Source organism: Rhinatrema bivittatum, chromosome 9, assembly GCF_901001135.1.
Source record: "Rhinatrema bivittatum chromosome 9, aRhiBiv1.1, whole genome shotgun sequence".
Lineage (NCBI taxonomy): Eukaryota > Metazoa > Chordata > Amphibia > Gymnophiona > Rhinatrematidae > Rhinatrema > Rhinatrema bivittatum.
The window spans coordinates 174370217-174384164 of NC_042623.1; the positions used below are offsets into that span (position 1 = coordinate 174370217).

The 13948-nt window shown below is 45.7% G+C and overlaps 1 protein-coding gene across 6 annotated transcripts in view; it reads right to left on the minus strand.

The window, feature by feature from the left end:
- The window catches only part of LEKR1 (leucine, glutamate and lysine rich 1), a 515362-nt gene that overhangs the window by 134200 nt on the left and 367214 nt on the right, over window positions 1-13948 (minus strand). For all 6 annotated transcript variants that reach the window (XM_029615748.1, XM_029615750.1, XM_029615751.1 and 3 more), the window contains 2 exons: window positions 5226-5303; window positions 4345-4548 (listed from right to left, as the gene is read on the minus strand). In XM_029615748.1, the coding sequence (XP_029471608.1) occupies window positions 4345-4548; window positions 5226-5303 (282 nt within the window). The remainder of the gene's footprint in view (window positions 1-4344; window positions 4549-5225; window positions 5304-13948) is intronic.

The following is a 13948-nucleotide window of genomic DNA, read 5'->3' on the forward strand; positions in this document are numbered from 1 at the left end:
GGGGGCCTTCTTCTAGCAGCCAAAAAGAGGCTCAGATTTTCCCAACTCCCAGCAAAATCTGACTCAAAACTAGAAATAGGCCTCTTCAAAGCAAACCTACTCCAAAACCTCCTTATTTACGCCCGCCAGGACTTCTTGAATCAGATTCCCTCTTCCATAGTAGAAATTATCGCAAAATATATGAACCTAAATGCACCTGCTATGATACTAGGAGATTTCAACCTCCATGTCGACAATACCACACTTACATCTAGCTGTGAGGCCCTTCTCACCACGCTTTGAGCTATGGGCTTCAAGCAGATCATCAATAAGCCCACCCACAAAGCGGGCCACACCCTGGACCTTATGTTCATAAACTCTGGCATTACACACTCATCCCCCCTGTATGCACCCAGGTCCCCTGGTCGGATCACTCATTAATTTCAGCCTCCTTCAAACTGACAGAAACCCGTAACACCCATCCCACTCAATCTTCGTTTCTCTACAGAAGATCCTGCTCCTCCGAAGACCTCAGCAGCCACTTGGCTAAAGAATTGCCACACATTGACCTTTCAGATCCCATCGCTACCCTACTTTCCTGGAGCAACATCACAGAGACAGTAGCAAATAAATTATGTCCACTTTCATCAAAAAAAACTTAACCCCAACTCCCCCAAAAGACAACCGTGGTTCACCAACGAACTCCGAAAACTCAAACAATCCCTCAGAAAGAAAGAAAGCGAATGGCGCAAAGCACCTTGCCCAAGCACACTATCCGTATATAAACTTGCTCTCCACCACTACAGGAACTCCACCTTAAGAATCAAAAAAGGGATTTCTAAACTCACAAGAGCCACGACATTATCTTCGATGCTAAAGCATTATTCTCATATGTATCCAAACTTACACAAACCAAACGCCCCAACGATCCCCTACGATCAGGCACAATCCAAAGCCGACGAACTGGCGCTTTTCTTCCAAAAACAAAATATCCAACCTTTTAACTCGGCTGCCCCCTAGCCCCTCTTCTACTACCAGCCCCAATCTTCTAACAAACAAAAATATATCTCTTGAATCGTTTGAACCCACCACTGTTTCAGAGATCCAATCTTTATTAAGGAAATTGAAACCGTCCTCCTATCCATTCGACCAAATCCCTACAAAACGTCTCCTGCTAATACCGGACACCATCTCCAAAACCCTGGCTGATATCATAAACTGCTCTTTAGTTCGGGGAATCTTCCCAGATGCCCTAAAACTTGCATCTCTTAAACCTCTTCTAAAGAAACCAAATTTGGATCCAAACGACCCCAACAACTTCCGCCCTATTTCCAATCTTCCTTTCATAGCAAGATAATGGAAAAATTAGTCAACTCGCAACTCTCCGATTACCTTGAAGATTATAAATACTGCACCCTACCCAATACGGGTTCCGCAAGGCATTAAATACTGAATCCCTTCTCATTTCGTTGACAGACCATATCATCATGGGCCTGGACAAAGGGCAATCCTTCCAATTCTCCTGGACCTGTCTGCGGCTGGACCGTCACCATTCCATCCTCCTTAACCGACTGATGGACATCAGAATAACAGGAACGGCATTTACTTGGTTCAAAACCTTCCTTAGTAACAGAGGGTACAAGGTCAAAATAACAATAAAAAAATCCCCTCGCTGCCAATTCCTCACTAGGAGTTCTGCAAGGTTCCTCTCTTTCCCCCACCCTCTTCAACATCTACCTACTTCCCCTTTGTCAGCTGTTAACCAACCTTCAACTAAAACACTTCCTTTATATGCCGACGACGTGCAAATATTGATCCCCATCAAAAAAATCAATTACAAAACACTCGAGTACTGGGAATCCTGCCGACAGAGATCAACCTCCTTCTCTCCAGTTTAAACCTGATTTTAAATTCAGCGAAGACTGAACTCCGCCTCATTTCTCCGGAAAACAGTAATACTACACAAAGTGCACCATCCAACATCTTTGTCACTCAAGCAAGAGACCTAGGAGTCCTAATCGACAACCACTTAAGTTTAAAAACATTCATCAACAGTACTACCAAGGACGGCTTCAACAAACTACAGGTACTGAAAAGAATCAAACCTCTCCTTCACTTTCAAGACTTCAGAACTGTCCTACAAGCTATAATATTCTCCAAGATAGACTACTGCAACTCTATCTTGCTAGGTCTCCCTTCTTCTTCCATTAAACCTCTTCAGATGTTACAAAACGCGGCCGCCAGAATTCTGACAAACACCAGAAGAAGAGATCACATCTCCCCCCATTCTCAAAAATTTACACTGGCTCCCAATACACTTCAGAATCCTCCACAAGTCCATCACCATCATCCATAAAACCATCTATTCTCAAGTCCCTCTTAGCCTTCAAATCCGCTCAGACTACACTCCTCATCCAGACCAATCAGAGAAGCATACAGAGGATCCCTACACGTGCCCCAAACAAAAGTTACACACCATCAATCATTCAGAGAACGGGCCTTCTCCACAGCGGGACCATCTATTTGGAATGCCATTCCCCCTGACCTCAGACAGGAACCATGCTTACTAACATTCAGAAAAAGGCTTAAGACATGGTTATTTAGACAAGCCTTTCCTGATCCCAACTGACTCTCCAACTTTCTCATTAGACAGACTACAACCACCTATAAAATACCCGTCAGCACTATGTAATCAATTTTATTCCTCTCATTGTTATTGGTTAATTCTTCTTCTCTTCTTCTTCCCCTAGTTCCAACTTCCCTGTTTTATTGTAACTTTTACTTCTTTGCTTCTCATCACCGGGTTTATTGTTCAAAGTTATCACTCCCCCTGTTACCTGTAAACCAGCATGATGTGATTGTATTATGAATGCCTGTATAAAAAAAGCTCTAAATAAATAAATAAATAAATAAATAAAGTAAAAATTTTGAAGGATTTTTTTTGGCTAAAATAGCTTCTTTCACCTCACCTTTTAACCATGCTGGTAATCGTTCTGCCTTCCTTCCACCTTTCTTAATGCGAGGAATACATCCAGACTGTGCTTCTAGGATTACATTTTTAAACAATGTCCATGCCTGTTGAACACTTTAACCTTTGCAGTTCCACCTTTCAGTTTTTTTCTAACTATTTTCCTCATTTTATCAATGTTTCCTGTTTGAAAATTTAGTGTTAGAGTTTGTAGATTTACTTATTGTCCCCCTCCAGCTATTAGTTTAAATTTGATCATGTTATGATCACTATTGCCAAATGGCCCCATCACCGTTACTTCTCTCACCAAATCCTGCGTTCCACTAAGAATTAAATCTAAAATAGTTCCCTCTCTCTGAACCAATTACTCCATGAAGCAGTCATTTATTACATCCAGAAACTTTATGTCTCTAGCAAGTCCTGATGTTACATTTATCCAGTCAATATTGGGGTAATTGAAATCTCCCATTATTATTGCACTGCCAAATTGGTTAGCTTCCCTGATTTCTCTTAGAATTTCACCATCTGTCTGACCATTTTGTCCAGGTGGACGGTAGTATACTCCTATCACTATACTCTTACCCAACACACATGACTTTCTACCCATATAGATTCTACTGAGCATTTATTTAGTCTCTTGTATGATCTTTATCCTGTTGAACTCTAAACACTCCCGGACATAAAGTGCCACACTCCCACCAAGTTGATCCTCCTTATCATTGTGATATAATGTGTACCCTGAAAGAGCACTGCCCCATTGGTTATCCTCCTTCCACCAGGTCTCTGTGATGCCAATTATGTCTATCTCATCATTTACTGCTATACACTCTAACTCTCCCATCTTATTTCTTAGACTTCTAGCATTGGCATACAGACATTTCAAAGTGTGTTTTTTGTTTGTTTTAACAACCTGCTTTTCAGTTGTTAGGGATAATTTGGAAATCTTTAGCTCAGGTGATTTTTTACATATAGGCACATGGACTACGTTTGCTTTTATTGAAACCTCTCTGTTGGGATGCCCTAACTCAAGAATACATTCCCTCCGAACCATGCGCTGCTGAGTTTCTTATGTACTGTTTTATAAAAATCATCTTTTCCATTATTTTGTGGGTTTTATTATTCAGTACAGTACACATTTGCATAATACTTTGAATTATAGTACCAGATTCAGCCTGCCCTTCTACATGAGATCCTGGCAGCGGCAAATCTTTAACAGAAAATGGGATTTTATTTACAAAGAGTACCTCTTAATAGGAACCTGCTATTTAGAAAACATTTTTTAAGGGTCTCAGTGTATTCCCAACAAGACAACTCATGTACAGGAATAAGTATTTTGTTTATAAGAACGATTTAATCTGGTCATGAAAACAGAATCAAATAAACTAATTCCTTCTTACCTTTCTTGTTTTAGCTTTACTACTTCATCCTCTGTCTGTCTTAAGATAGTTTTCAGCATATCCAGTTCATTCTCTAACTGGCTGGTACTTCTTTTTATATTTATCTCTGTCCTTTCTTTCTCAGCTACCTCTTCTAGTAAATGGTTGCATTTTTGCTGATATTCCAGCAGAAGATTGTCTTTTTCCCTCAATTGTTTGGTGAGCCTAAGCAGAATTCAAAGAAGTGTCAGAGTTATTTTTTTCCCTTTTCATCTAGTTAATAAAACAGAATACAACACTGTTTCAGACGTGATATTATAGATAAAATAGGCTTAGCAAACATTTAATTCCAGTTATGTTTTTTATTTTCTGGGAACATATTTTGTAGATATCTTTATAAATCTAAATCATGCATTCATAAATGAACAGAGGAAACCATATATGGCCTTGAGAGCTGGTGCATTTTTAAAGTGTGACAAAGTTCTGACATTGTAAGTGGCAAGTTTGGAGTCTATTTTAGTTTCAGTAACAGATGGCTCCATCATGATCTGTTGTTTTACTTCTTACTTTGTATTCTTTTTAATGGGAGAGAGTGCAATCTTATTCCAGTAAATAACTGATTGATTTTTAAATACATTCACTACTCGAGAGTAATCTCATCACTGGCTTTAACCAATATACCAGCTTAGAGATTTCTGCAAGTACCTGAATAGTATTAAAACTGCCATGTAACCTCACTGTTGTGACTTGCCTAAGGTCCACTGCATAGGCTAAGGCCCCTCTTGGATAATGTGGCAGGCCGGTTAATGGGTTAGCAAAAAGAAAAAAATAGCTTTCTGGTTTCAAAGAGGGATTCTATTATTATTTTGCACATGCAATAGTTCTTTAACGTAGAAATATACCGAGATTCTGAGTTTTCTTTTTCAGACTCCAGTCTTCCAAGTTCCAACCGGTAATCATCAGTTTCCTTTGATTTCATCCTACAATTAAAAAACAAACACATTTATTCCATGGACATGGCTTTTTGGAATTGTTTCTGTCTCACTGTTGAAAAGAAACAATAGTCTGAAAAATTCACATGATACTTTCCTATTTTCAAAACTTTAAAAGCATTCTTTTCAGGCTGTGGACTCTATGGTTTTCATAACCAGATGTCACAATGATTTGTGTAATTGCCAAATTTAAATTTTCCATTCAAGTAACTTATTTTGCATTCATGAAGTGTTACACATAAATGTCATCTTAGTCAAGTTTTATGACTGACTTGTCCTCTCAAGGCTTAGCTTTCCTGATCTCATAACTGCACGTATGGATGATATTGACTGAGGTAGAATAATACAGAACAAATGCTTTGGGAATTTCAGTTATGAACTATTTCAGACTCAGAAAAAGGAAGTATGTTTTTTGGGAGACTTTAATTTGGCAAGCTGCATAGCCAACAAGGGCTCAAGCTGCTGGCAGTGCAGATTTCCTGCAGCAACACAGTGATCTCTGTTGCGCTGGAGGTGGACTCTTGGCCTGGTACAGGATTAGTACGGCCCTCTGGTCGGACCCAGAGAGCACCTGCCACCAGGAGGCGAAGCACACGAGGAGACAGAGGCTAGCTGGAGCTTCGCCAATACCAGTCCAGGATTTCCGCAGGCTGAGCCTTTATGTACCTGGACCGCCTGGACTTAGGTGGGCCTCGGATGGTCTCCCGGAGAGATAGCGGAGGTGTGTGTCCACAACTAGCAAGGGTGCGTGGCTGATGCAGAGAGGATGGACTAGGCCCGAACTGGACGCTCCGGAGACCTCAGGGAGGTAACAGTTCAGGAAGGTTCTCCAGGTGAGACAGGCAGCGCCTGCGGGTCTAGTCAGGTGAAGGCCGTGGTTGGAATCCAAGCAGGTTGGTCTGGTAGTCACGGTAGGCCAGAAGAGAGTGTCCGAGTGAAGCGCAAGGGTTAAAGCCAGAGTATCCATCCAGAGGTGGTGAGGAAAGCAGGGGTCAATACCAAGGTCAGTCTGAGCGTATTCAAGGCAAGCGAGGGTCAGTTCCAGGCGGCAGACGAAGAGAGTAGTCAAGCAGGCAGCAGTCAGTTCCAGGCAGCAGATGAAGAGAGTAGTCAGACAGGCTGAGGTCAGTACCAGAGATCAGTCCGAGAAGGTACTACCTGAATAAGGACACAGGAACAAGGAGATGCTGGAACAAGGAAACGCTGGAACACAGGATTAGGCAAACTAGTACACCACGGTGTCGACCCGATTGCCAAGGCGAGGTCCTGGGGACAGGGCCTCGCTATATATACTTGGGGTACATAATGTCATCGGTGTGTGTCTGAGTCAGGTTTCCCACGCTTGGCCCTTTAAAACAGAGGATATCAGCCGTGTGTGCGCCTAGGGGCGGGGCCAAGGTGGCCGAAGATCCGAAGCCCCAACGGGAGCTTCGCTGTGAGGCCTGTGGCGTGGAGGAAGCCGGAGAGGGCCGTGGTGAACATCAGGGACGCTGGGAACTGGCAGCAGCGGCAAGACTGGAGCTAGTGGAGGGCAGCGCGAGGTGAGCAGGCTCGGTTGCTGCACCCACGCGGCCAGGTCGCGCAACAGTACCCCCCCTTCTAGGCCTCCCCCTTACCGGTCTGGGTTTCTCTGGGTGTTCTTGATGGAATTCCTGAAGCAGGTTTTTATCGAGGATGTGGTGAGAGGGCTCCCATGAATTCTCTTCTGGGCCAAAGCCCTCCCACAAGAGAAGGTAATCCCAATGGCCCCAATGACGTCGGACGTCTAGGACTTCTCTGACTTGTAAGGTGTTTTCAGGTTCTGCTGAGTGTTGTATCGGTGGAGGAGGCCTTCGGGAAGGCCAGGACAGGTTCAAGGGTTTGAGTAGTGACACGTGGAACATGTTGTGAATCCCCATGGAGGCTGGCATTCTTAGTTGGTGAGTGACTGCTCCTATGCATCGAAGGACGGGGAATGGACCAATAAATTTGGGAGCTAGCCGTTGGGAAGGCAATCTTAACTGGATGTGCTTAGTACTCAGCCAGACTTTTTGTCCAGGCAAGAACAGAAGTGCGGTTTGACGGTAAGCATCTGTGACGCGTTTGGCCCGGTCAGCTGCTTGGCAGAGTCGCTCCCTTACTTGGTTCCAGAGCCGGCGTATGGTTTGTGCTGTAGATTGGGCTGTAGGTGAGGGTACACTGAGTGGAACTGGCAGTGGTAGGCGAGGTTGTCAGCTAAAGACTACAGCGAAGGGAGAAACGTCCGTGGCAGAGGCGATATGGGTGTTATGGGACAGTTCTGCCTATGGCAGGAGGTCAGCCCAGTTATCTTGTTGGTCGTTGACATATGATCGCAAGAATGTTTTCAAAGACCAATTAGTCCTCTCGGCCTGGCCATTTGCTTGCGGATGATATGCTGATGTGAAGTTTAATGTGATATTGAACTTTTTACAGAGAGACCTCCAAAATTTAGCAGCAAATTGAGGGCCACAATCGGAGACGATTTCTTGCGGTAGTCCATGTAAACGAAATACGTGGTTTAAGAAGAGTCGTGCTAGCTCTGGAGCCGATGGGAGTCCAGGTAAGGGAATAAAGTGAGCCATTTTTGAGAAACGGTCTATTATAACCCAGATTACAGTATTTCCTTTTGAAGGAGGCAGATCCATGATGAAGTCTGTGGAAAGACTAGACCAGGGCTCGGTGGGCGCAGGAAGTTGTTGAAGAAGCCCCCATGGGCGGCCCCATCAGGGGTTTTTGCTGTGCGCACCCCGGACAGGAGTCCATGTATTCTCGGGAGTCTTTTGTCATACCAGGACACCAATAGTGCTTTCGGAGCATCTTGAGAGTTCGGGCTCGGCCGGAGTGACCGGCCAGCTTGGAGTCGTGAGCCCAACGAAGTACATGTTCACGGAAACGGCAGGGGACCACCGTCTTCCAGGCTGGTACCGTGAGGGTGACAGCAATAGATATGCAGGCTGGATCAATAATGTGCCTGGGAGTCTCGAGAGTGTCTTCTGGCTCGACGGAGCAAGAGAGTGCGTCTGCACGGAGATTTTTTGCTGCTGGGCAATAGCGGGGCTCAAAGTTGAAGCGCGCAAAGAATAGAGCCCAGTGGGCTTGTCTTGAGTGAGTAACTGGGCCTCCTTTAGGTGTTCCAGATTTTTATGGTCGGTAAATATCGTGAATCTGTGTGCGCCCCTTCAAGCCAGGGACGCCATTCCTGGAGGGCAAGTTTTACTGCTAGGAGTTCGTGGTCCCCTATGGTATAACTTTGTTCTGTGGAGGAGAATTTATGTGAATAAAAGGAACATGGAACTAGGGTTCCCTTGGTGGAGTATTGGCTCAAAACGGTTCCTGTTCCAATGGCGGATGCATCAACATTGACTATGAATGGGGCGGTTAGGGTCCGGGTGACGTAAACACGGTCCGGTCCAGAAGGCCCCTTTCAAGGCGTGGAAGGCTGACTGGGCCTTGGGACTCCACACTCGGGGATCACATCCCTTCCTCATCATAGCGGTGAGTGGAGCAGCCAGCGTGGAGTAATTGGCGATGAAGTTTCGATAGTAATTGGTAAACACAAGGAATCACTGTAGGGCTCAGAGACCCACTGGTTGAGGCCAATCTCGAATACCCTGGAGTTTGTCGGGGTCCATGATGAGCCCGTGGCTAGAAATGATATAGCCTAGGAAGGGAAGACTGGGTTGCTCAAAAATGCACTTCTCCAATTTAGAATAGAAAAGGTGGTCTCTGAGGCACTGGAGGACTGTTTGAACGTGGGAAACATGAGACTTCGATTCTTTGGAGAAGATTAATATATCGTCCAGATACACTACACGGATGAGTACAAAAGGTCCCGGAAAATCTCGTTCATTAGCTGCTGGAAGACTGCAGGGGCATTGCAAAGCCCGAAGGGCATTACTATGTACTCATAGTGACCGTCTCTAGTGCTGAAGGTGGTTTTCCAGATTGTCTTCTGATTGAATCCTTACTAGGTTATATGCCTCCCGTAGATGTAGTTTAGTAAAGATTTGTGCACCCTGCAGGCGGTCAAATGGTTCACTGATAAGTGGCAGTGGGTACCGGTCCTTACGGATTACTGCGTTCAAACCTCTGTAATCTATGCATGGTCTTAGACTGCCATCTTTTTTCTTTACAAAGAAGAACCCGGCGCCTGCCGGGGAAGTAGAGGGTCTTATGATCCCTTTGGCCAAATTTTCCTTGATGTACGCTACATTGCTTGGGTTTCTGGGAGTGAAAGAGGATAGGTTCTGCCCTTGGGAGGCATGGCTCCAGGTAGGAGTTCTATGGGGCAGTTGAACTTCCGGAGTGGAGGCAGGATGTTGGCGTTTTGTTTGGCGAATATGTCTTTAAATTCCAAGTACGGAGCAGGTAACCCAAGAAGGGTTGTAGAGCTGAGAACTGTCACAGATGGAGACACTTGCCGTAAACAGTGGGTTTGACATCAGGGACCCCACTGGGTGAGTTGCAGGGACTGTCAGTCGAAGTGAGGCGCATGTAACTGGAGCCAAGGAAATCCAAGGACTATGGGGTGTGTTGATCGTTTCAAGATCAGGAGGGAGATCTCCTCGTCATGGAGGGTCCCAACAGTGAGACAAATAGGCAAAGTACGGTGTGATACAACCAGGGAGAGGTTCTCCTTGAATTGAGGTAATACATAGTGGTACCTCCAATGGCTGGACTGGTATCTGAAGCAGTGTGACAATCTCTTCCAAAATGAAATTTCCACTCGCCCCAGTGAACACAAGGGCGGTGGTAGCAAATGAACGCGACTCCCTAGTGAGGGAGACAGGGAGCAACAGTTGAGGGCCAGAAACTGTAGCTCCCAAGCTCGGGACCCCCGCCGGGTTCAGGCTTTGGAGTTTCCCAGACGCACAGGACAAATATGGAGAAGATGTCCTGAACCACTGCAATACAAGCAAAGACCAGCTTTTCTTCGTCAGAGACGTTCCTCTGAAGTCAGACGGCCACGATTGATTTGCATTGGCTCTTCGGGAGGTTGAGGAGCTGCTGGTAAGGCCTTCAAGCAGGGACTTGCCGAACAGGGTGCCATAGGGCAGAAGGCTGAAGAGCTCTTACCTCCTGATGCCGTTGTTGAAGAAGGCAGTCGATTCTACCGACCAGGGAGATCAGGTCTTCCAGAAATATGGGGATCTCGCAGGCGGCTAGTTCATCTTTAAGAGCTGGAGACAGTCCCTCGAGGTAGAGTGCCCGCAGGCAGTCCTCTTGCCAACCCAACTCAGTTGACAGAGTTCTGAACTCCACTGTATATTCAGCGAGCAAGTGCGAGACTTGACGGAGGTGGAGTAGGTGGTGGCCAGCGACCACCTGTCGACCTGGGTCCTCGAAGATGCGTCGGAAGAAGGAGATGAACTGAGGGAGCTGGTGAAGAATTGCATTGGAATGCTCCCAGAGTGGGGAAGCTATGCCAGGGCCTTCCCCTCAAGACGTGAGAGGATGAATGTAATCTTAGTTGCTTCATCAGGAAAAAGAGAGGGTTGAAGTGAGAACTGAATATAACATTGGTTTATAAGCCTCGACAGAGGCAAGGATCCCCATTGAAACGGGGTGGAGCTGGGAGGGCCAGCGGTGCCTGTGAGGGCAAGGTATGGGCAAGAGCCCCTGGGTTGGCCATGGCAGATTCCTCCAATTGAGAACACATCTTTTCCACAGAGGAGGCCAACGCTTCCATGATCTGTTGTTGCTCTCGGACACGAGTTACCAGGCCAGGGATGGCCTGCAAGGCTGGAGACTCCGCCGAGTCAATGGCCTTGGCAACCTGTTGCACTGGAGGTGGATCCTTGGCCTGGTGCAGGATTGGTACGGCCCTCTGGTCGGACCCAGAGAGCATCTGTCACCAGGAGGCGGAGCACACGAGGAGACAGAGGCTAGTTGGAGCATCAGCAGTAACAGTCCGGGTTTTCGCAGGTTGAACGCTTGGGTACCCGGACCGCCTGGACGTAGGTGGGCCTCAGATGGTCTTCCGGAGAGGTAGCGGAGGGGTATGCCCACCACGAGCAAGGGTGCGTGGCTGATGCAGAGTGGATGGACTACGCCTGAACTGGAAGCTCCGGAGACCTCAGGGAGGTAACAGTTCAGGAAGGTTCTCCAGGCGAGACAGGCAGCACCTCCGGGTCTAGACTGGTGAAGGCCGCAGTTGGAATCCAAGCAGGTCGGTCTGGTAGTCACAATAGGCCAGAAGAGAGTGTCTGAGTGAAGCGCAAGGGTCAAAGCCAGAGTATCCATCCAGAAGTGGTCAGCAAGAGCAGGGGTCAATACTAAGGTCAGTCCGAGCGTAGTCAAGGCAAGCGAGGGGTCAGTTCCAGGTGGCAGATGAAGAGAGTAGTCAGGCAGGCAGTGGTCAGTTCCAGGCTGCAGACGAAGAGAGTAGTCAGTCAGGCCGTGGTCAGTTCCAGGCTGCAGATGAAGAGAGTACTCAGTCAGGCCGAGTTCAGTACCAGAGATCAGTCCAAGAAGGTACTACCTGAATAAGGACACAGGAACAAGGAGACATTAGAACAAGGAGACGCTGGAACACAGGATTAGGCAAACTAGTACACCATGGTGTCGACCCGATTACCAAGGTGAGGTCCTGGGGACAGGGCCTCGCTATTTACACTAGGGCTATGTGATGTCATCGGTGTGCGTCTGAGTCAGGTTTCCCGTGCTTGGCCCTTTAAAACAGAGGACGTCGGCCGCGCGCGCACCTAGGGGCGGGGCCAAGGCGGCCAAAGACGCGGAACCCCGACGGGAGCTCTGCTGTGAGGCCTGTGGCGTGGAGGAAGCCGGAGAGGGCCGCGATGAGCACCGGGGATGCCGGGAACTGGCAGAAGCGGCAAGACTGGAGCTACTGAAGGGCAGCGCGAGGTGAGCAGGCCCCGGTCGCAGCACCCATGCAGCCGGGGATGCGCAACAATCTCCACAGGTTCAGACACTAGTTTCTAATAAAACTACATTTCAGATATGCTACAAGACTTACAGATAGTCAGAACTTTGCTCAGAATTGCTCTAGGCTGGATTTGAACTAATAACCTAGAGATCAAAAGTTCTGTATCCCCAGGTCAACACCAAATTAGTATCTCAGTGCAGTGATTTAATATCACAATTTGATTTGAACCTAAATTCAAGCTCAAATTAGAGGTAAGCATACAGAGAAACAAAAGCATTTAACACGTGGAATGAAAAATCAATTAGAATCTGTTAGTTCAAACAAAATAACTATTTTAATATTGGTGTATGAATATGACATTGCCTTTGTGATTATGATATATTTTTTAAATGAATAACTACATAAGAACATAAGAACATGCCATACTGGGTCAGACTAAGGGTCCATCAAGCCCAGCATCCTGTTTCTAACAGTGGCCAATCCAGGCCATAAGAATCTGGCAAGAACCCAAAAACTAAGTCTATTCCATGTTACTGTTGCTATTATAGTGGTGGTTATTATCTAAGTCAACTTAATTACTAGCAGGTAATGGACTTCTCGTCCAAGAACTTATCCAATCCTTTTTTAAACACAGCTATACTAACTGCACTAACCACATCCTCTGGCAACAAATTCCAGAGGTTTAATGTGTGCGTTGAGTGAAAAAGAACTTTCTCTGATTAGTTTTAAATGTGCCACATGCTAACTTCATGGAGTGACCCTTGTCTTTCTATTATCCGAAAGAGTAAAAAAACGATTCACATCTACCCGTTCTAGACCTCTTATGATTTTAAACACCTCTATCATATCCCCCCTCAGCCGTCTCTTCTCCAAGCTGAAAAGTCCTAACCTCTAGTCTTTCCTCATAGGGGAGCTGTTCCATTCCCTTTATCATTTTGGTTAGCCCTTCTCTGTACCTTCTCCATCGCAATTATATCTTTTTTGAGATGCGGCGACCAGAACTATACACAATATTCAAGGTGCGGTCTCACCATGGAGCGATACAGAGGCATTATGACATTTTCCGTTTTATTCACCATTCCCTTTCTAATAATTCCCAACATTCTGTTTGCTTTTTGACTGCCGCAGCACACTGAACCGATGATTTCAATGTGTTATCTACTATGACGCCTAGATCTCTTTCTTGGGTAGTAGCACCTAATATGGAACCTAACATTGTGTAACTATAGCATGGGTTATTTTTCCCTATATGCATCACCTTGCACTTGTCCACATTAAATTTCATCTGCCATTTAGATGCCCAGTTTTCCAGCCTCACAAGGTCTTCCAGCAATTTATCACAATCTGCTTGTGATTTAACTACTCTGAACAATTTTGTATCATCTGCAAATTTGATTACCTCACTCGTCATATTCCTTTCCAGATCATTTATATATATATTGAAAAGCACTGGTCCAAGTACAGATCCCTGAGACACTCCACTGTTTACCCTTTTCCACTGAGAAAATTGACCACTTAATCCTACTCTCTGTTTCCTTTCTTTTAACCAGTTTGTATATCCATGATAAGGACATCGCCTCCTATCCCATGACTTTTTAGTTTTCATAGAAGCCTCTCATGAGGGATTTTGTCAAACGCCTTCTGAAAATCCAAATACACTACATCTACCGGTTCACCTTTATCCACATGTTTATTAACCCCTTCAAAAAATGAAGCAGATTTGTTAGGCAAGACTTCCCTTGGGTAA